The sequence below is a fragment of the Coccinella septempunctata genome, chromosome 8, assembly GCF_907165205.1.
Source record: "Coccinella septempunctata chromosome 8, icCocSept1.1, whole genome shotgun sequence".
Taxonomy (NCBI): Eukaryota; Metazoa; Arthropoda; class Insecta; order Coleoptera; family Coccinellidae; genus Coccinella; species Coccinella septempunctata.
The window spans coordinates 9,704,149-9,727,618 of NC_058196.1; the positions used below are offsets into that span (position 1 = coordinate 9,704,149).

General features: G+C 40.1%; 1 protein-coding gene and 3 long non-coding RNA genes across 5 annotated transcripts; 2 read left to right on the top strand and 2 right to left on the bottom strand.

Annotated features, from left to right (window-relative positions):
• Positions 1-11,725: 11,725 nt before the first annotated feature.
• LOC123318499 lies at positions 11,726-12,776 on the bottom strand. The gene is made up of 2 exons (XR_006538304.1): positions 12,228-12,776; positions 11,726-12,165 (listed from the first exon to the last, which is right to left on the bottom strand). It is a non-coding gene; the product is annotated as an uncharacterized LOC123318499 (long non-coding RNA).
• Positions 12,777-15,076: 2,300 nt separating this feature from the next.
• LOC123318502 lies at positions 15,077-16,117 on the top strand. Its single transcript, XR_006538307.1, has 2 exons — positions 15,077-15,623; positions 15,686-16,117. It is a non-coding gene; the product is annotated as an uncharacterized LOC123318502 (long non-coding RNA).
• A 483-nt stretch (positions 16,118-16,600) lies between these two features.
• LOC123318492 lies at positions 16,601-18,993 on the top strand. 2 transcript variants are annotated; one of them, XR_006538295.1, is made up of 4 exons: positions 16,601-16,655; positions 17,832-18,041; positions 18,094-18,343; positions 18,623-18,993. It is a non-coding gene; the product is annotated as an uncharacterized LOC123318492 (long non-coding RNA). The 2 variants fall into 2 exon arrangements; XR_006538294.1 differs by lacking the exon at positions 16,601-16,655 and having other exon boundaries at positions 17,761-18,041; positions 18,623-18,989.
• Positions 18,994-19,012: 19 nt separating this feature from the next.
• Positions 19,013-21,646, bottom strand: LOC123318281. Its single transcript, XM_044904900.1, has 2 exons — positions 21,184-21,646; positions 19,013-19,798 (listed from the first exon to the last, which is right to left on the bottom strand). The coding sequence occupies exons 1-2, from the start codon at positions 21,427-21,429 to the stop codon at positions 19,013-19,015; spliced, it is 1,032 nt and encodes a 343-aa protein (XP_044760835.1). The 5' UTR covers positions 21,430-21,646.
• Between the last annotated feature and the right edge of the window lie 1,824 nt (positions 21,647-23,470).

Genomic DNA, 23,470 nt, shown 5'->3' on the forward strand with positions numbered 1-23,470 from the left:
ATTAGCTCCTTTTCGTAATAAAAACAGGACTTTCTCCAAATTTCCCGTTTCGACAGCCACATGAAGATCGGTTTTCTGAGGATCCTCAATATTTTCTTTTGGAATATTGATGGTCTGTAAAGAATTTAAGAGAAATTAGGCGATTGTTATGAAGTTAATACTTATATATCAGGTTTTGTGAACAACAAAAATTCAGTCGGTCTATACAGGATGAATCTGTGACTCTTACAAATATTTAAACAATATATTATCGAGGTGAAAAGAAACATTTTTTTATACCATTTTTTTCGATTCAGCCCTGATAAAAAGATATAGCCATTTTGAGTTTTCATAATGAGCCATAGAGAAACAAGATTCCCTTCAGAATAAAAGCAGAATCTTTGACACTACACATATATGGTTCTTTCAAACAGAATTGCAATCAGTCAAATCAGTTCATGGTACGTAATGGTCATAATGGAAAAACTGGAGATGTAGGTGATATTTTGTGTTTAAAAAAGATTCATCAAATAAATGATAAACTATATTGCGAAATTCATTTCATTCGATAAAACCTTTAGTGAGAGAAAATTTTTTTCATCAGCCTGTATCTTTTAAACCGAGCCGATTCGGAAAAAATGGTTCAGGAAAAAAATGTTTTTTTTGACCTCAAGTATATACTGTTAAAATGTTTGTACGAATCAAAGATTCCGCGTATACAAGAATTTTCAAGAATCATTGCAAATCTCTTTACAGAAAACTTTTATGCACTTACCATTTTGCGAGAATTGTGGTGTCTTGTTTTATTCTCTCTTCGCGACATATTTCAGGTTTTAAACACACTGTAGATTAAAAATTTTAACTGTACTGACACGATTGAAAAACGAAGCACAACTGTACAAAGACACCCATTTACGTTCATTTATATACTCGTAGGAATGACTAGGTACGTAATTTTTTTCTGAGAACCGTAAGATGACCACCGAAATTTCTGCCCCCTTTCAAAATCTCAAACTACCTGACAAATGACAGTTAATGTTTATTTGCCAATTGGGGATAACGACCCTGTAATAATTTTGGGATGGGACTTAACTTTTCGGTTAATTTGAATTGAGATTAGGAAGGGGGCAATAAGGAATGTTTTTCTTAAATTGAAATTATTCCGAGAATTTTTATCAGAAATATATTTATGGAACTGTTGTGCGAAACTGGGTATAACGGCCCTGTAATAATTTTGGGATGGGACTTAACTTTTCGGTTAATTTGAATTGAGATTAGGAAGGGGGCAATAAGGAATGTTTTTCTTAAATTGAAATTATTCCGAGAATTTTTATCAGAAATATATTTATGGAACTGTTGTGCGAAACTTTCTAAATGCACAGTGACATGCAAGGAGAGGGCATTTGTAATTAGGTATCCTGTATTTTTAACTTGATTGGATCCGTAATTTTATAAATATTGGGATTTTTGAAGGGATCAAACAGCGCAGTATCTGGATGGGGTTTTGACTTTGAACAAGCAAAAAACCCTGACTTTGCTCCTAACATTTTTACCCTGAAACGTTCTAACACACTTTGAAAAATATGAACCCTTAATTCTTATCGAAATGTTTCAATCCTTTTTTCCTTATTGTTATTCTTCCTTCAGGTCATCCTAAGTTGGTCGTATGAAATAATAATGAATATAAACACATTTTCGATAAGCTGCACTCGTGATAACCTACAAGGTATAACATTTTCCTCCGGTTAAAAATAGACGTCAAGGTAGCTTCCATCGAAAAGGAAACTCAAAGGCAGTATCGGCAGGCGACCAAGCTGATAACAGCCACAAATCTTCGGATATCCTCACAGAATTCAATCTCTCATCCGTTCCTTCCACTCCACCTTTCACTGTCTTGCTTCAAGACATCGTCAAAAACGGACGGACTCTACTTACCTTCACAAGGCCGGGCGATGTACGTTTCCACGAGATACATCTATTTGTTTGTCAGCAGCTAATTGTCGTATCCTCATATTGTGTGCGTTTACCTCTAAAACTCATATGACCCGTCGTGCCCGTTCGGAGTTATGGTCTTCGAGAAAGCTTTCTCGGATTTTCAGCCTGCCGGTGGTATGTGGCCATGTATGTAGTTAATGTGGTCGATTGGCACACGTTCGAAATTGGCGAAATGCCTTCCGACACCCTCGGTTTGACTGTCGGTACCGGTTTAGGGGTGAGTGTCCTCGCTGGTATCTTGTCCGGGGTCTGTTTCATCATCGGATACAGGAGCAGGATTGGCAGAAAAAGGTAAATAAAATTGTATAGAATACGGAATCTTTAACTTGAACGGGAGTGGCAGTCGGCCGATTATTGTCACGTATACAATTTTATTTACCTTTTTTTGCCAATCCTGCTCCTGTATCCGATGATGAAACAGACCCCGGACAAGATACCAGCGAGGACACTCACCCCTAAACCGGTGAAATCCTGAATTTTTCTTCCATTTAATGTGTCTTGTTTCGTTCAAAACCTTCCCGAGAGAACTTAAAAAATAAGTTATAAATAAATTCAATGTACAGTTAACTTTCATTAGAATTGGGATTTTCAGGATGTGCATTAATTTTTTACGCAGTGTATTTTAACGATGAATTTATTAACAGAAAAAAAGCATTCTTTAAATCGATATATACATTAATATAAACACAATTATTATTTACAATCCTCTCATATGGGACTTTGGTCGAAAAATTGGTAAACCGATTGTGGTGAAATCCTTCCTTTCTGAATATATATCTTTAATTCTCCTGACTGTAAGCTCCCAGGTTTCCAAAACCTCGTCGAAGAAGGCTGATCGTGGTTCGCCAACCATCGCTGTAGAAGGATCAAGAGACGAGATAAGCGTCGGATACATATAAACTCGGCCACTCAGTATTTGGAAAGGTGTAAATGGGAATCTCCCATCAAATCTGACGGAGTTCTCGAAATGAATTAAATCCTTATCGAGACGATGCCACAGACATCTCAGCTCATCGTCAGAGTAGATATCCTGATGGATCTTCTCAGGAATAGGAATTCCATTCAGTGTATGGATGAAGGCGTATTTCATGATCAATAATTTCATTTTCGAATTTCCTCTCTTGATGGCCAGCTCGAACGGATTCAAATTCTGCTTGTTCAGCATGTCCAATCTTGCCCCATGTCGCAGAAGACAAGCTGCCATTGGCAGGTTCCCATAGGAGACTGCTTTGTGCAAAGGCGTCTCGCTGGCCATGTTTATCGCGTTTACGTCTATGCCACGTTCTGTGAGGATATATGTTGCTTCTTTGTAAATCTCCGGTTTCACATTCGTCAGCATCGCTAGGCAATGCAGACAATTGTTCAGTTTGAAATCGGTGTTGCTGGCATCGCTGGTGTTATCTAGAAGTAGCCTGATCAATTCAGGACTAGGCCATTTTTTAGCCATGAGCAGCAGCAGGGTGTTCCCCCTTATATCAATGGCATCTAAGTCGACGTTATATTTGAGAAGTTCTTCAATGCATTCTTTTCTCTTTTCACTGCTATCATTCACCATGTGGATAGGCTTGGAACCGTCGCATGTTTCTGCTTCAACATTGGCACCATTAGTCACCAGGGTTTCAACCAGATGGAGATGCCTAAATTGTATAGCCAGGTGGAGGGGGGTAACCTTTTTCGAGTCAGTGGCATTGACATTAGCTCCTTTTCGTAATAAAAACAGGACTTTCTCCAAATTTCCCGTTTCGACAGCCACATGAAGATCGGTTTTCTGAGGATCCTCAATATTTTCTTTTGGAATATTGATGGTCTGTAAAGAATTTAAGAGAAATTAGGCGATTGTTATGAAGTTGATACTTATATATCAGGTTTTGTGAACAACAAAAATTCAGTCGGTCTATACAGGATGAATCTGTGACTCTTACAAATATTTAAACAATATATTATCGAGGTGAAAAGAAACATTTTTTTATACCATTTTTTTCGATTCAGCCCTGATAAAAAGATATAGCCATTTTGAGTTTTCATAATGAGCCATAGACAAACAAGATTCCCTTCAGAATAAAAGCAGAATCTTTGACACTACACATATATGGTTCTTTCAAACAGAATAGCAATCAGTCAAATCAGTTCATGGTACGTAATGGTCATAATGGAAAAACTGGAGATGTAGGTGATATTTTGTGTTTAAAAAAGATTCATCAAATAAATGATAAACTATATTGCGAAATTCATTTCATTCGATAAAACCTTTAGTGAGAGAAAATTTTTTTCATCAGCCTGTATCTTTTAAACCGAGCCGATTCGGAAAAAATGGTTCAGGAAAAAAATGTTTTTTTTGACCTCAAGAATATACTGTTAAAATGTTTGTACGAATCAAAGATTCCGCGTATACAAGAATTTTCAAGAATCATTGCAAATCTCTTTACAGAAAACTTTTATGCACTTACCATTTTGCGAGAATTGTGGTGTCTTGTTTTATTCTCTCTTCGCGACATATTTCAGGTTTTAAACACACTGTAGATTAAAAATTTTAACTGTACTGACACGATTGAAAAACTAAGCACAACTGTACAAAGACACCCATTTACGTTCATTTATATACTCGTAGGAATGGCTAGGTACGTAATTTTTTTCTGAGAACCGTAAGATGACCACCGAAATTTCTGCCCCCTTTCAAAATCTCAAACTACCTGACGAATGACAGTTAATGTTTATTTGCCAATTGGGGATAACGACCCTGTAATAATTTTTGGATGGGACTTAACTTTTCGGTTAATTTGAATTGAGATTAGGAAGGGGGCATTAAGGAATGTTTTTCTTGAATTGAAATTATTCCGAGAATTTTTATCAGGAATATATTTATGGAACTGTTGTGCGAAACTGGGTATAACGGCCCTGTAATAATTTTGGGATGGGACTTAACTTTTCGGTTAATTTGAATTGAGATTAGGAAGGGGGCAATAAGGAATGTTTTTCTTAAATTGAAATTATTCCGAGAATTTTTATCAGAAATATATTTATGGAACTGTTGTGCGAAACTGGGTATAACGGCCCTGTAATAATTTTGGGATGGGACTTAACTTTTCGGTTAATTTGAATTGAGATTAGGAAGGGGGCATTAAGGAATGTTTTTCTTGAATTGAAATTATTCCGAGAATTTTTATCAGGAATCTATTCATGGAACTGTTGTGCGAAACTGGGTATAACGGCCCTGTAATAATTTTGGGATGGGACTTAACTTTTCGGTTAATTTGAATTGAGATTAGGAAGGGGGCAATAAGGAATGTTTTTCTTAAATTGAAATTATTCCGAGAATTTTTATCAGAAATATATTTATGGAAATGTTGTGCGAAACTGGGTATAACGGCCCTGTAATAATTTTGGGATGGGACTTAACTTTTCGGTTAATTTGAATTGAGATAAGGAAGGGGGCAATGAGGAATGTTTTTCTTAAATTGAAATTATTCCGAGAATTTTTATCAGAAATATATTTATGGAACTGTTGTGCGAAACTTTCTAAATGCACAGTGACATGCAAGGAGAGGGCATTTGTAATTAGGTATCCTGTATTTTTAACTTGATTGGATCCGTAATTTTATAAATATTGGGATTTTTGAAGGGATCAAACAGCGCAGTATCTGGATGGGGTTTTGACTTTGAACAAGCAAAAAACCCTGACTTTGCTCCTAACATTTTCACCCTGAAACGTTCTAACACACTTTGAAAAATATGAACCCTTAATTCTTATCGAAATGTTTCAATCCTTTTTTCCTTATTGTTATTCTTCCTTCAGGTCATCCTAAGTTGGTCGTATGAAATAATAATGAATATAAACACATTTTCGATAAGCTGCACTCGTGATAACCTACAAGGTATAACATTTTCCTCCGGTTAAAAATAGACGTCAAGGTAGCTTCCATCGAAAAGGAAACTCAAAGGCAGTATCGGCAGGCGACCAAGCTGATAACAGCCACAAATCTTCGGATATCCTCACAGAATTCAATCTCTCATCCGTTCCTTCCACTCCACCTTTCACTGTCTTGCTTCAAGACATCGTCAAAAACGGACGGACTCTACTTACCTTCACAAGGCCGGGCGATGTACGTTTCCACGAGATACATCTATTTGTTTGTCAGCAGCTAATTGTCGTATCCTCATATTGTGTGCGTTTACCTCTAAAACTCATATGACCCGTCGTGCCCGTTCGGAGTTATGGTCTTCGAGAAAGCTTTCTCGGATTTTCAGCCTGCCGGTGGTATGTGGCCATGTATGTAGTTAATGTGGTCGATTGGCACACGTTCGAAATTGGCGAAATGCCTTCCGACACCCTCGGTTTGACTGTCGGTACCGGTTAGGGGTGAGTGTCCTCGCTGGTATCTTGTCCGGGGTCTGTTTCATCATCGGATACAGGAGCAGGATTGGCAGAAAAAGGTAAATAAAATTGTATAGAATACGGAATCTTTAACTTGAACGGGAGTGGCAGTCGGCCGATTATTGTCACGTATACAATTTTATTTACCTTTTTTTGCCAATCCTGCTCCTGTATCCGATGATGAAACAGACCCCGGACAAAATACCAGCGAGGACACTCACTCGGTGAAATCCTGAATTTTTCTTCCATTTAATGTGTCTTGTTTCGTTCAAAACCTTCCCGAGAGAACTTAAAAAATAAGTTATAAATAAAGTCAATGTACAGTTAACTTTCATTAGAATTGGGATTTTCAGGATGTGCATTAATTTTTTACGCAGTGTATTTTAACGATGAATTTATTAACAGAAAAAAAGCATTCTTTAAATCGATATATACATTAATATAAACACAATTATTATTTACAATCCTCTCATATGGGACTTTGGTCGAATAATTGGTAAACCGATTGTGGTGAAATCCTTCCTTTCTGAATATATATCTTTAATTCTCCTGACTGTAAGCTCCCAGGTTTCCAAAACCTCGTCGAAGAAGGCTGATCGTGGTTCGCCAACCATCGCTGTAGAAGGATCAAGAGACGAGATAAGCGTCGGATACATATAAACTCGGCCACTCAGTATTTGGAAAGGTGTAAATGGGAATCTCCCATCAAATCTGACGGAGTTCTCGAAATGAATTAAATCCTTATCGAGACGATGCCACAGACATCTCAGCTCATCGTCAGAGTAGATATCCTGATGGATCTTCTCAGGAATAGGAATTCCATTCAGTGTATGGATGAAGGCGTATTTCATGATCAATAATTTCATTTTCGAATTTCCTCTCTTGATGGCCAGCTCGAACGGATTCAAATTCTGCTTATTCAGCATGTCCAATCTTGCCCCATGTCGCAGAAGACAAGCTGCCATTGGCAGGTTCCCATAGGAGACTGCTTTGTGCAAAGGCGTCTCGCTGGCCATGTTTATCGCGTTTACGTCTATGCCACGTTCTGTGAGGATATATGTTGCTTCTTTGTAAATCTCCGGTTTCACATTCGTCAGCATCGCTAGGCAATGCAGACAATTGTTCAGTTTGAAATCGGTGTTGCTGGCATCGCTGGTGTTATCTAGAAGTAGCCTGATCAATTCAGGACTAGGCCATTTTTTAGCCATCAGCAGCAGCAGGGTGTTCCCCCTTATATCAATGGCATCTAAGTCGACGTTATATTTGAGAAGTTCTTCAATGCATTCTTTTCTCTTTTCACTGCTATCATTCACCATGTGGATAGGCTTGGAACCGTCGCATGTTTCTGCTTCAACATTGGCACCATTAGTCACCAGGGTTTCAACCAGATGGAGATGCCTAAATTGTATAGCCAGGTGGAGGGGGGTAACCTTTTTCGAGTCAGTGGCATTGACATTAGCTCCTTTTCGTAATAAAAACAGGACTTTCTCCAAATTTCCCGTTTCGACAGCCACATGAAGATCGGTTTTCTGAGGATCCTCAATATTTTCTTTTGGAATATTGATGGTCTGTAAAGAATTTAAGAGAAATTAGGCGATTGTTATGAAGTTAATACTTATATATCAGGTTTTGTGAACAACAAAAATTCAGTCGGTCTATACAGGATGAATCTGTGACTCTTACAAATATTTAAACAATATATTATCGAGGTGAAAAGAAACATTTTTTTATACCATTTTTTTCGATTCAGCCCTGATAAAAAGATATAGCCATTTTGAGTTTTCATAATGAGCCATAGAGAAACAAGATTCTCTTCAGAATAAAAGCAGAATCTTTGACACTACACATATATGGTTCTTTCAAACAGAATTGCAATCAGTCAAATCAGTTCATGGTACGTAATGGTCATAATGGAAAAACTGGAGATGTAGGTGATATTTTGTGTTTAAAAAAGATTCATCAAATAAATGATAAACTATATTGCGAAATTCATTTCATTCGATAAAACCTTTAGTGAGAGAAAATTTTTTTCATCAGCCTGTATCTTTTAAACCGAGCCGATTCGGAAAAAATGGTTCAGGAAAAAAATGTTTTTTTTGACCTCAAGAATATACTGTTAAAATGTTTGTACGAATCAAAGATTCCGCGTATACAAGAATTTTCAAGAATCATTGCAAATCTCTTTACAGAAAACTTTTATGCACTTACCATTTTGCGAGAATTGTGGTGTCTTGTTTTATTCTCTCTTCGCGACATATTTCAGGTTTTAAACACACTGTAGATTAAAAATTTTAACTGTACTGACACGATTGAAAAACGAAGCACAACTGTACAAAGACACCCATTTACGTTCATTTATATACTCGTAGGAATGGCTAGGTACGTAATTTTTTTCTGAGAACCGTAAGATGACCACCGAAATTTCTGCCCCCTTTCAAAATCTCAAACTACCTGACAAATGACAGTTAATGTTTATTTGCCAATTGGGGATAACGACCCTGTAATAATTTTGGGATGGGACTTAACTTTTCGGTTAATTTGAATTGAGATTAGGAAGGGGGCAATAAGGAATGTTTTTCTTAAATTGAAATTATTCCGAGAATTTTTATCAGAAATATATTTATGGAACTGTTGTGCGAAACTGGGTATAACGGCCCTGTAATAATTTTGGGATGGGACTTAACTTTTCGGTTAATTTGAATTGAGATTAGGAAGGGGGCAATAAGGAATGTTTTTCTTAAATTGAAATTATTCCGAGAATTTTTATCAGAAATATATTTATGGAACTGTTGTGCGAAACTGGGTATAACGGCCCTGTAATAATTTTGGGATGGGACTTAACTTTTCGGTTAATTTGAATTGAGATTAGGAAGGGGGCAATAAGGAATGTTTTTCTTAAATTGAAATTATTCCGAGAATTTTTATCAGAAATATATTTATGGAACTGTTGTGCGAAACTGGGTATAACGGCCCTGTAATAATTTTGGGATGGGACTTAACTTTTCGGTTAATTTGAATTGAGATTAGGAAGGGGGCATTAAGGAATGTTTTTCTTGAATTGAAATTATTCCGAGAATTTTTATCGGGAATATATTTATGGAACTGTTGTGCGAAACTGGGTATAACGGCCCTGTAATAATTTTGGGATGGGACTTAACTTTTCGGTTAATTTGAATTGAGATTAGGAAGGGGGCAATAAGGAATGTTTTTCTTAAATTGAAATTATTCCGAGAATTTTTATCAGAAATATATTTATGGAACTGTTGTGCGAAACTGGGTATAACGGCCCTGTAATAATTTTGGGATGGGACTTAACTTTTCGGTTAATTTGAATTGAGATTAGGAAGGGGGCAATGAGGAATGTTTTTCCTAAATTGAAATTATTCCGAGAATTTTTATCAGAAATATATTTATGGAACTGTTGTGCGAAACTTTCTAAATGCACAGTGACATGCAAGGAGAGGGCATTTGTAATTAGGTATCCTGTATTTTTAACTTGATTGGATCCGTAATTTTATAAATATTGGGATTTTTGAAGGGATCAAACAGCGCAGTATCTGGATGGGGTTTTGACTTTGAACAAGCAAAAAACCCTGACTTTGCTCCTAACATTTTTACCCTGAAACGTTCTAACACACTTTGAAAAATATGAACCCTTAATTCTTATCGAAATGTTTCAATCCTTTTTTCCTTATTGTTATTCTTCCTTCAGGTCATCCTAAGTTGGTCGTATGAAATAATAATGAATATAAACACATTTTCGATAAGCTGCACTCGTGATAACCTACAAGGTATAACATTTTCCTCCGGTTAAAAATAGACGTCAAGGTAGCTTCCATCGAAAAGGAAACTCAAAGGCAGTATCGGCAGGCGACCAAGCTGATAACAGCCACAAATCTTCGGATATCCTCACAGAATTCAATCTCTCATCCGTTCCTTCCACTCCACCTTTCACTGTCTTGCTTCAAGACATCGTCAAAAACGGACGGACTCTACTTACCTTCACAAGGCCGGGCGATGTACGTTTCCACGAGATACATCTATTTGTTTGTCAGCAGCTAATTGTCGTATCCTCATATTGTGTGCGTTTACCTCTAAAACTCATATGACCCGTCGTGCCCGTTCGGAGTTATGGTCTTCGAGAAAGCTTTCTCGGATTTTCAGCCTGCCGGTGGTATGTGGCCATGTATGTAGTTAATGTGGTCGATTGGCACACGTTCGAAATTGGCGAAATGCCTTCCGACACCCTCGGTTTGACTGTCGGTACCGGTTAGGGGTGAGTGTCCTCGCTGGTATCTTGTCCGGGGTCTGTTTCATCATCGGATACAGGAGCAGGATTGGCAGAAAAAGGTAAATAAAATTGTATAGAATACGGAATCTTTAACTTGAACGGGAGTGGCAGTCGGCCGATTATTGTCACGTATACAATTTTATTTACCTTTTTTTGCCAATCCTGCTCCTGTATCCGATGATGAAACAGACCCCGGACAAGATACCAGCGAGGACACTCACTCGGTGAAATCCTGAATTTTTCTTCCATTTAATGTGTCTTGTTTCGTTCAAAACCTTCCCGAGAGAACTTAAAAAATAAGTTATAAATAAAGTCAATGTACAGTTAACTTTCATTAGAATTGGGATTTTCAGGATGTGCATTAATTTTTTACGCAGTGTATTTTAACATAGGTCGATGAAATTGCGAGATTTGTTACTAGACTAGTAAGCCCATAGATCTACCTTTATTGATAGATCTACCTTTAGTGATAGATGAATAGATCAACCTTTTTTGGCAGATCAGTATATCCAGGAGATCCACCTTGTAGGTAGATTCGCCTTCATGAACAGATTCGCCTTTTGTCCGTAGCTCGGGCCTTCGGCCCTCGCGATTTGCCTTCCGCCCGTAACTCGGGCCTACGGCCCTCGCACTTACTGATACGCGAATATGGCGTATCACACATAACTCACAGCGTTCGATATATACAGGCATTGTCGCAAATTTCACGAAAGAAAACAAATAATCTCATACACTGCTCAAAAATTGGCAAAAATCAGTTATATTCAGTTGTACAGAAGCCTTATAATGGAGATTCCATGCATTCAGTTCATCTGAAGTTCTTTCTCTACGATGAAACAAAAAACTAACCTGAAATGAGAATAACTGGACAAAAGTCTATAAAAGTAGAATTTTAACGCAAAAAACACACCCTGCCATTGTATTCCAATAATCATTATATCATTCCACTCCAATAAGTTAGTCGAAAACATTTTTCCTTCCATCTGGAATGATTAAATACAATAATCCTCGTACAATAATCAAAAAGCTTAAAAATTGGCCAAAATCTGTTATATGGAATGGGAAAGAAGCCTAATTATAAAAATTTCAAGCATTATAACGTTTAATTCTGTTTATTTTGAACAAAAACCTACACGGTCCCTCTCTCTACGATAATAGCAAAAATCTTACCCTAAATGGTAGAACTTGACAAATGTCTATAAATATAGAATTTTAACGCAAAAACTCACTCATAGATTGTGTTTCAATAATCATTATATCATTCCAACTGAATAACTTATCTCAAAACATATTTTTCCATAAATCAAGCCTAAGAAAATCATCTCCGTACACTACCCAATTGCTTGAAAGTTGTCAGAAATCTGCTGTGGTCAGTTGAAAACAATCGAAATAGATCATTTGCTTCACATAAAAACTCTCCTGAACGAACTGCTCAAGAAACTTACTCTGAAGAACATTTTTTTTTACCAAATAACACCGTCCGAGAGATGATATTATACATTTCTTGATCTGATAAATTTATATATGCCTGAAAATAAATTTCAATTATAAAATATAGAATCTCCTGGTCGATTTTCTGTGCAGACTCACCCCCAAGAACCGTTTGTTATCTAGAAATTCTTATGTTCATACACCAAGATCAAGGATGTTTCTCATTCTGTGAGTTTGCATGTAATTTAATCTGAAGTACATTCTGTAACCTTGACTCATGGATCATATACTTCAAATAGAAACTCTTCTGAACCAATTGCTTAGAAGCTCACCCCTGAAGAAGCTTTTTTTATTTAAATTGAGACTTTCCGATAGATGATATTTGACATTTATGAATTTCATACATTTCTTGATATAATGAATTTATATGTGCCTGAAAAATAAGTATTATTAGTGACAAAATAAACAATCTGTTAATACATCCGATTTTGATACAGATTCACGTCCGAGAACTGTTTTTCATATCTGGAAATTCAATATTAACCTAACTTTCCGATTATGGGAAAAAATTCAATTGTGATGTGAGCTTCGAAGTGCCATCGTACAGAGAGAAATGTAGTAAATATATCCTATGATATATCCTTTAATTTCAATAATAATTGAATAAACCTTAAAAATTTGCATCAATTTTTTCACGGTCTGTCAACAGTAACACTATTATCGTAGAGAGAGGGACCCTGTAGGTTTTTGTTCAAAATACACAGAATTAAACGTTATAATGCTTGAAATTTTTATAATTAGGCTCCTTTCCCATTCCATATAACAGGAATTATAATTATAATTGAAACTCATTTCGAAAACTATGTGCAGTTTCAAGATTTGGTTCGAATTGATATAACAGTTTTCGAGGAATTGATATCACACTTTGCCGAATTGACAACTGAAATCTCAATTTCTATCTGAACTATCAAACTGAATTTCAACATGTGCATCTCAATTCGAAAACTATGTGCAGTTTCAAGATTTGGTTCGAATTGGTTCAACAGTTTTTGAGGAATTGATATCACACTTTGCCGAATAGACCACTGAAATCTCAATTCCTATCTGCACTATCGAACTGAAATTCAACATGTGCATCTCAATTCGAAAACTATGTGCAGTTTCAAGATTTGGTTCGAATTGATCCAACAGTTTTCGAGGAATTGATATCACACTTTGCGGAATAGACCACTGAAATCTCAATTCCTATCTGCACTATCGAACTGAAATTCAACATGTGCATCTGATGATTCGGATTGAGATGCACATGTTGAATTTCAGTTCGATAGTTCAGATAGGAATTGAGATTTCAGTGGTCTATTCCGCAAAGTGTGATATCAATTCCTCGAAAACTGTTGGATCAATTCGAACCAAATCTTGAAACTGCACATAGTTTTCGAATTGAGATGCACATGTTGAATGTTGAATTCCTATCTGCACTATCGAACTGAAATTCAACATGTACATCTGATGATTCGGATTGAGATGCACATGTTGAATTTCAGTTCGATAGTTCAGATAGGAATTGAGATTTCAGTGGTCAATTCGGCAAAGTGTGATATCAATTCCTCGAAAACTGTTGGTTCAATTCGACCCAAATCTTGAAACTGCACATAGTTTTCGAATTGAGATGCACATGTTGAATTTCAGATCGATAGTTCTGATAGGAATGAAGATTTCAGCAGTCGATTCGGCAGAATATCATTTCAATTCCGAAGGAACTATTCTATCGATTCGAACCAAATCTCGAAACTGCACATAGTTTTCGAATTGAGATACATATGTTGAATTTCAGTTCGATAGTTCAGATAGGAATTGAGATTTCAGTGGTCAATTCGGCAAAGTGTGATATCAATTCCTCGAAAACTGTTGGATCAATTCGAACCAAATCTTGAAACTGCACATAGTTTTCGAATTGAGATGCACATGTTGAATTTCAGTTCGATAGTGCAGATAGGAATTGAGATTCTAGTGGTCTATTCGGCAAATTGTGATATCAATTCCTCGAAAACTGTTGGATCAATTCGAACCAAATCTTGAAACTGAACATAGTTTTCGAAATGAGATGCATATGTTGAATTTCAGTTCGATAGTTCTGATAGGAATTGAGATTTCAGTGGTCTATTCGGCAAAGTGTGATATCAATTCCTCAAAAACTCTTGAACCAATTCGACCCAAATCGTGAAACTGCACATAGTTTTCGAAATGAGATGCACATGTTGAATTTCAGATCGATAGTTCTAAATGGAATGGAGATTTCAGAAGTCGAGTCGACAAAATATCATTTCAATTCCTAAAGAACTATTGGATCAATTCGAACCAAATCTTGAAACTGCTCATAGTTTTCGGATTGAGATGCACATGTTGAATTTCAGGTCGATAGTTCAGATAGGGATTGAGATTCCAGTGGTCAATTCGGCAAAGTGTGATATCAATTCCTCGAAAACTGTTGGATCAATTTCGAAAACTATCTACAGGCATTGTCGCAAATTTCACGAAAGAAAACAAATAATCTCATACACTGCTCAAAAATTGGCGAAAATCAGTTATATTCAGTTGTACAGAAGCCTTATAACGGAGATTCCATGCATTCAGTTCATCTTGAATAGAAACTTACAAAGTTTTTTCTCTACGATGAAACAAAACACTAATCTGAAATGAGAATAACTGGCCAAAAGTCTATAAAAGTAGAATTTTAACGCAAAAAACACACCCTGCCATTGTATTCCAATAATAATTATATCATTCCACTCAAATAAGTTATTCGAAAACATTTTTCCTTCCATCTGGAATGATTAAATACAATAATCCTCGTACAATAATCAAAAAGCTTAACAATTGGCCAAAATCTGTTATATGGAATGGGAAAGGAGCCTAATTATAAAAATTTCAAGCATTATAACGTTTAATTCTGTGTATTTTGAACAAAAACCTACAGGGTCCCTCTCTCTACGATAATAGTGTTACTGTTGACAGACCGTGAAAAAATTGATGCAAATTTTTAAGGTTTATTCAATTATTATTGAAATTAAAGGATATATCATAGGATATATTTACTACATTTCTCTCTGTACGATGGCACTTCGAAGCTCACATCACAATTGAATTTTTTCCCATAATCGGAAAGTTAGGTTAATATTGAATTTCCAGATATGAAAAACAGTTCTCGGACGTGAATCTGTATCAAAATCGGATGTATTAACAGATTGTTTATTTTGTCACTAATAATACTTATTTTTCAGGCACATATAAATTCATTATATCAAGAAATGTATGAAATTCATAAATGTCAAATATCATCTATCGGAAAGTCTCAATTTAAATAAAAAAAGCTTCTTCAGGGGTGAGCTTCTAAGCAATTGGTTCAGAAGAGTTTCTATTTGAAGTATATGATCCATGAGTCAAGGTTACAGAATGTACTTCAGATTAAATTACATGCAAACTCACAGAATGAGAAACATCCTTGATCTTGGTGTATGAACATAAGAATTTCTAGATAACAAACGGTTCTTGGGGGTGAGTCTGCACAGAAAATCGACCAGGAGATTCTATATTTTATAATTGAAATTTATTTTCAGGCATATATAAATTTATCAGATCAAGAAATGTATAATATCATCTCTCGGACGGTGTTATTTGGTAAAAAAAAATGTTCTTCAGAGTAAGTTTCTTGAGCAGTTCGTTCAGGAGAGTTTTTATGTGAAGCAAATGATCTATTTCGATTGTTTTCAACTGACCACAGCAGATTTCTGACAACTTTCAAGCAATTGGGTAGTGTACGGAGATGATTTTCTTAGGCTTGATTTATGGAAAAATATGTTTTGAGATAAGTTATTCAGTTGGAATGATATAATGATTATTGAAACACAATCTATGAGTGAGTTTTTGCGTTAAAATTCTATATTTATAGACATTTGTCAAGTTCTACCATTTAGGGTAAGATTTTTGCTATTATCGTAGAGAGAGGGACCGTGTAGGTTTTTGTTCAAAATAAACAGAATTAAACGTTATAATGCTTGAAATTTTTATAATTAGGCTTCTTTCCCATTCCATATAACAGATTTTGGCCAATTTTTAAGCTTTTTGATTATTGTACGAGGATTATTGTATTTAATCATTCCAGATGGAAGGAAAAATGTTTTCGACTAACTTATTGGAGTGGAATGATATAATGATTATTGGAATACAATGGCAGGGTGTGTTTTTTGCGTTAAAATTCTACTTTTATAGACTTTTGTCCAGTTATTCTCATTTCAGGTTAGTTTTTTGTTTCATCGTAGAGAAAGAACTTCAGATGAACTGAATGCATGGAATCTCCATTATAAGGCTGTAACGGGGTTTTCCTCGGTGGACTCGAGCGCCAGCTATTCTTTAAGGGAGAATAGCAAACCTACCCTGGCAGCTACTAGCCGGAGACAGGATTCCTTTGTGTCTAGGGTGTTAGCGACGCACAATGATAGGCAGAATCAACGTTTACAACTTTTATTTGTCGATTCGAAAAAGGGGAACACAACTAGCACTATTACAAAATTCAGTGACTCGAAATCGGTGAGAATTACAGGGCAAAAACTAACGGAATAACATTGGATCCGATCTCAACGGTATACGGGGGTTAACGGAGTTGTTCGCCAGCCAGAACCTGAGACGTACACTTGACGGACAGATATTGGACTTCAGCCAGGTTAGGGGATAAAAGACAGCACAGAAATACGGGTACGTCACCCCAAAGTGTCTTCGGTACCCCCTGGGCGTCCGCACCTGCAGGGTACTTTAATGACAGTAGGGGTGAATTAGATAAGACGGGAAATTTCGGGAAAGGGTGAGCCACCCCAAAGTGTCCTCGGTACCCCCTGGGCGTCCGCACCTGCAGGGTACTTTAATGACAGTAGGGGTGGAACTCAGACTCGGGTAGGAGAGACGGAAAAACTGAAGTTCCAATATTGAAAAAAATATAACGGCGTGTAGTCTTACCTTTGGCTTGGCCACTTGCACTCCCGAATTTCAAAAAAAAATCACCCAATGAGAAAAAAAAAACTAAAAGAAAATTTGTATTCGGAACGGTGAGACCCAAAACTCAAAAAAAAAAGAAATCTTCTAGTGAAACTCGGCGGCGGAAGGTAAGGCGGTTAAGCGTAATTCGAATCTAGCAATTGAACACACTGAAAATAATTCGCAAGTTAATCTTAAGTGAAGTGGCCTGCGGGGGAACATCTGATTTTATACCCACAGGGGGGGTGCGGAAATCAGATGTGCCCGACAGTCGAAATTCGGTAATTTTGCGTCGATGAAAACGTCTTAATTTCGACTTATCTGTGCTAGCGAACAAAAAAAACTCGGTTATCTTCCAATTCAGGATGTTTTATACGGTGCGACATCGTTTTTAGGAAATAAAAACGGAATAAAAACGGTGCGGTATGTTTACAATTCCGAACGATGTCGGAATCCTGAATTGGAAATTCGAAAAGATTTCTCGGAAACTAATTCGAAACAAAATTATTTAAAAAAGGAAAACTAAAATAATTATTCTAAAATGAGGGAATAGGTTGGAAAACCCATTTTCTCATTACATCCCCTCGTCTCCGGTTGAAAAATTGAATCCACGATGAAATAGGGGATTAAATTTTTCACGGTGAAATCTACTAAGTCCGGTTAACGGTTTGACTATTCACGGCAAGACGATTGAGATCGGATTTACAATAAACAAGTTCACCTAATCTACTCCAGGTGGCGTATACTTGGCTAATGCTCCCACTCTATGGTCCGCGTTGACGTATGTCCGCTTCGATGGTGCTGTCGAAGCTCTATGTTCTATCAGCTAACCTCCAAAGTTGAATTGTCAAACTTCGCCGGGTGGTTCCACACTTCGATTTCCATTTCCATCGGTGAAGGAAATGCCGGAAAATAGTGGAAACAGTGCAGGACGGAATCTTCAAAGTGAGTACCATTTCGATTTGTCATTCGTTGTGTTATTTCTGAACCATTTTAGGGTGGACTTCGCAAAGCCGGCTCCGGGCACATGTCATGGGGGTTAACAGTTACTAATATCGTCCAACCAGGGTAGTTTGGAATACTGGACAGCGTCGTTGACTCCCCCTGTGACGGTGGTGAGCTTCTCCGAGGGTGTTGGAGTCAGCAGCAGTTGGAGGTTGCATAAAAATGAGAGAAAAAGCATTTAGCATACTGATATCCTGGAGCAGAGGGATAACAGGGTGTTCGGTGGAATTTCGGAAGAAACGGTAAGTACGGTCGGTAATTTTACTAAGGAGATACAAATATACTGTTCTATTTCACTTACCGTTCAGGCCAGTTTGTAATATCGGTGTAAGCGGTGTCAGCCTTCCATTGCTATTTTCTATTCGGTTATTGTATTCAACAGTGCCACAGGGGTGAAATAGAGACAGACAGGACGGGTATATCTCACTTGTTATTATCGGACCCACAATTAATACAGAAAAATTGAATTAACTGTAACGGTTCCTGTTTTTCCATTGAATTAACGGAATTTTCTGTTGTAGGTGTGTGGGATACCACTTACCCACTGGATGACAGTCAGACGGTCCTGTTTGATGGCAATAAAGCTGCACAGAACAAACAAAAACTGTACGGAACAGAATCTTCCAACACTGGCAGACCAGGTTAGATTTATCGGTTATGGTGGAATCGCGGAAATCTAGGTATGTACATTCTGGCAGTTAATAAGGAGATACAAGTATAAGGCTCTATTTCACTCACCTGAGCCCTTATTCAGTGAAAGCAACGGTAGTACCCCATTATTTACCTATTTTCGGTGATGAATATTTTTAACGGTAATAGAGGAGTGAAATAGAGACGGACAGAACGGATGTATCTCATTTATTATCGGTAATCAGTACAATATAACGGTACGGTTATTTTGATTACGGTCATTAACGGGACTTCTTGTTGTAGGTTTTGGCCACATAGTGGCACCTCGGACAGGCCTGGGTCGTCTTCCGGGGGAGCGGTTCCTTCTTTGGACCTGGAGCGGTCTTCCGGGGAAGTGGTTCCTTCTTCGGAATTGGAGCGGTACGGAGCTTCTTGTTTCCTGGACCGGTAGGAGACGGTGTTGGATCTTTCTTCGCACCTCCACATGGACAATCCCGGGAGAGGGTGCCCAACAGACCACAGCGGCTGCAGAACAGGGTGGGGGTCCTGCTACAGGTGGCTCTGGTGTGTTCCCCCTGGCCGCACCTCCAACACAACCCCGGGCGGAGCTCCACGTATACCTGGGGGCCCATAGTCCCAACGGTTCTGGTGTTTGGGGGTAGGTACTCGTCTCTGTCAGTTTGTTGTTCTTGTGTTTGTGTTCCCTTCCGTATCCTTGCTTTCGTCTCCAGGTACCTTTTACTGACTCCGGTTTTTCCCCAGGATTCAACGGTGCTGGATGGGACCTTCTCCCTGGGCGGTGTTGTCCCTGGTAGTCTCGCCGGTCCGAGCGCTGGGGACGGTGTTGTGGAGCAACCGGCGGCGATATTCGGCGTCGGGCGGAGGAATGCCTTCGCTGCTCCCAACGGTAAGGGGACCGGTCTGGGTGGATCCTCGGGTATGTCCACCTCCTCGGGGTCCACAAATCCCAGCTCCTTATCGAGGCGTTCCAGGATCTCCACCTCCATGTTGTCGTCAGCCATGGTGTCGGATGGAGGACAAGTCGTGGCCTCAACGGTCGGTTCCTGCTAGAAAAAGACAGGTGAGTGAGGTACTATTTCTGCATGATCGTTAGTGTATATTTATTTTTTTTTTTTTCTGACTTCTCTCTATCCTAAGACAGAGAGACGGAGTACCTCTTGTCTGGTCCGTTTCTGGCGGCACCCAGATTCGGCGGACGGAGCCGGACGGGAACCTAAAGCGGTGTCGGGCTCGCGGACCGCCCCTGCTTCCCGGCAGGAGCGCCCTCACTTTCCGCTTTAGGCTCCGGGTCCATTCTGGGGGTTGCGGTGCGGTATCCAATCGGTGTGCCAGGTCCGGTGGCAGGCGGACGACCCACGGACCATCGGACGGTGGTGCTGGGGTTGTCTCCAGGTCCACCACGGTGGACAGATGGACGGCCGGCCACTCCCACTGGTCGGCGGAGCGGCGGAGGGACGGCTCGTCCATCAACAGCCCTTCGACGAACCAGACCACGGACGGGTGCAGCTGGGCCAACTCCCTCTGGCGTTCTTCGCCTGGGGAGGAGGCCCAGTGCTCCGTAGCCTGTCCGTCGATTCGGCAGGGCCGGCCCGTGGCCACGTCCATGGCCACGAGCCCTAAGGCCCATAGATCCACCGCGGTGTTGTACGGTTCCCGGCGGTGTTGTTCCGGGCTCCAGTACACTGGAGTGCCAGCCAACTCTGTCAGGAGTGGTCGGCACGGTGTAATTTGCTCGGCCACTCCGAAGTCAGCTAGCATGAACCGAGCCCCCCGTCTTAGCACGTTACCGGGTTTCAGATCGCGGTGGACCACGCCGTGCCGGTGGCATTCGGCGAGGCCCACGGCGATCTGGCGGACCACCCGGAAGAAGGATGAGGGGCCCCTCCTCGGACCCTTGCGGACGAGGAAGGTCCTCAAATCCTCCTCACATAACGGCAAGACCAGGTATAAGTGAGGGGGCTCCACCAACGTCTCGATGAGCGGTATTATGTTGCAGTGGTCAAAGAGGCCCATGAATTCTGCCTCCCTGGCGGCTAGGGGATCCAGGTGGACCTCTTTGATGGCACGGCGTTGGCCCTCCTGACCACGTTCCCTGGCACTGAAAACGCGGCCAAAGCCGCCTTCCCCCAGAATGGCCTCTATGCAGTATTTCTCCATCCTGTAACGGTAATCAGTATTAGTTCAAATATTCGGAGAGAACACGGTTCTGGCTGGTCCGGATGCCGCATCTTCGTTAAGAAAAAAAAACTTGATTATTATATATTTTTTTTTCTCTAGGGGCCGGACAACTTGTGATGTACTGACGGACGGACGGTACGGATTCACAACCCGGCATGGGGCCACGGACTACACACTTGGAGTAGGACGGAGTACGGGGAAAATGGTACCTGTCGAGGGAAGGAAAGGTAAAACGGTTATTTAACTAGTTTACCAAGTGGAGGTGCTGCGAATCGGTGGAGCATCTCGGGCATGCTCGAAGAGCAAGCTCTTCGCTCGTCAGCATCCGACGTGGCCACGGGGTATCTTCCCTACCCTCGATGCAGTCACAAACCTCCAGTGTGTCCCACAGGCCACAACGGTAACAGCTTCGAGTCGACGGTCCCCTAGTCAGCCAGATCGATCCGGGGAGGCCACAACGCCAGCACGTCCCGGATACGGTTGTCTGCAAATCGGACATCTGAAACTGATTTTAAGTTCAGTACGGTCAACACCCACCGACGGCCGGAGGGCTCTGGCGGACGAAACGGGGAACCCCTCGAATGAGACCGGAACCAAATGGTGAGTTCGGTAAATTTTCTAAACGGTTATTTACGGTATACTCACTAACAATCTGACGGGTGATACGGTTTTAAATCCTTTACATGAATATTGGTGATTTTCTTACCACTGTCATCTTTCAGGTCATAAACAACGGGTGAAATCACTTTCACAACGGTATACGGACCAGAGAACTTCGGAGCTAACTTGGCTGCAAAGCTATCAACGGCGGACGACAGCGGATTAGCACGGCGCAGAACTCTATCACCGACATAAAAACGAACTTCTCTTCGACGGAGGTTGTAATGGTGAGCTTGCTGCTCGAATGCACGGTACAACCTGGTATTGACAAACTCATAGGCCTCCTGAAGATGACGGATTTGTTCTGTGCGGTGAGTAAGATTTACTCTACTTTCTTCTGGGCTTCTGTTTGCCTCCTCAGTGTCTTCGTCTTGGGTGTTTGACGAGTAGATTGCCTTTGGAACTGTTAATTCCCTTCCATAGTTCAGGAATGCCGGTGTGAATCCTGTAGATTCTTGTTTTGCGGTGTTCAGGGCGAAGGTTAGTTCACCTAATTTCTCATCCCAGGTACGGTGGTCGGCTTCACAAAACTGACCTATCATAGTTTTCAACGTACGATTGGCTCGTTCTACGGCGTTGCACTGTGGTGTATACGGAGGGGTGAAACGGTGAGCAATGTTTAGCTCTCGGAGACTGTTTTTGAACAGTCTACTGTCATACTGTACCCCATTGTCAGATATCACCAGTTTCGGACAGCCATATCGGAGTATGACCTGTTCATATAGAGCTGAATAAACGGTTTTAGCGGTGGCTTTCCGCAACGGACGGCATTCAACCCATTTCGTGAAACGGTCCTGCATCACCACTACGTAAGAATTTCCCTTCTTGGAACGGGGAAGTGGCCCAACCACATCTGTACAGACCTCTTGGAACGGTGCATCAGTCATTCTATGTGGTTGCATTTTTCCAGGCGTCTTCTGTTGTGGTACTTTGTACCTTTGACAGGATGGGCAGTTTCTTACGTATTTTGCGACATCTCTGAACATCCCTGGCCAGTAATAATTCCGGGCTAGCCGAGAGATGGTTTTGGAGATTCCCAGGTGACCAGCTAATTCAGAATCGTGATTTTCTTTCAGGACCTCCAGTCGTTGTTCGGTGGGTACACAGAGCTTCCATGGTTGTCCGGATCCAACTTCAGTGAAGTCGGAAGAGTCCCAGAAGTGACGATACAGTTTCCCATCCTCAACGGCGAAGTCAGGGAAATCTTCTGGGTCTCTTTGTACCTCTTGGAGCTTTTTGTTGTACCAACTGCAGCGAACTTCGACGTCGGCCAGGCATACGGAATCTACAGACGGTAACGGGTTTCGGGACAGACTGTCGGCTACTTTGTTCAGGGCACCTTTCCGGTATTGGACTTCAAAGTCGAATTGCTGAAGGAAAACGGCCCATCGAGCAATTCTTCCGGACGGTGACTTGATGGAATTCAGCCATTTCAGACTCATGTGGTCGGAAATTACGGTGAAATGAAATCCTTCCAGGTATGGTCGCAGTTTCTCTATCGAGAAAACGATGGCGAGACATTCCTTTTCGGACACGGAGTAATTTCTTTCGGCGGTGTTCAAGGTACGGCTGACATAGGCGATCACCCTTTCCTCTCCATCCAGAACTTGGGTCAGGGCTCCTCCAAGGCCTACGTCACTGGCGTCTGTTTGCAGGACGAACGGTTGATTAAAATCCGGACAGGCCAGTATCGGTGATTCGGTCAATTTTTGTTTCAGGAGGTCGAACGCTTTTTGTTGTTCCTCACCCCACTTCCAACGTGGTTTCTTCTTTAACAGGTGAGTCAACGGTGCAACGACATCGGAAAAGTTCTCTATAAAACGGCGGTACCAGCTAGCAACTCCCAGAAAACGGCGCAATTCACGGATGGTTTTCGGCGC

What these genes read in the sequence shown, in the direction of transcription:
- LOC123318281 (XM_044904900.1), bottom strand. Translation starts at nt 21,429, where the DNA reads ATGTCCGATTTGCAGACAACCGTATCCGGGACGTGCTGGCGTTGTGGC. An exon ending in ATTCGCAGCACCTCCACTTG is followed by an intron (nt 19,799 to 21,183) that starts GTAAACTAGTTA and finishes GTCTTTTTCTAG; the next exon opens with CAGGAACCGACCGTTGAGGC.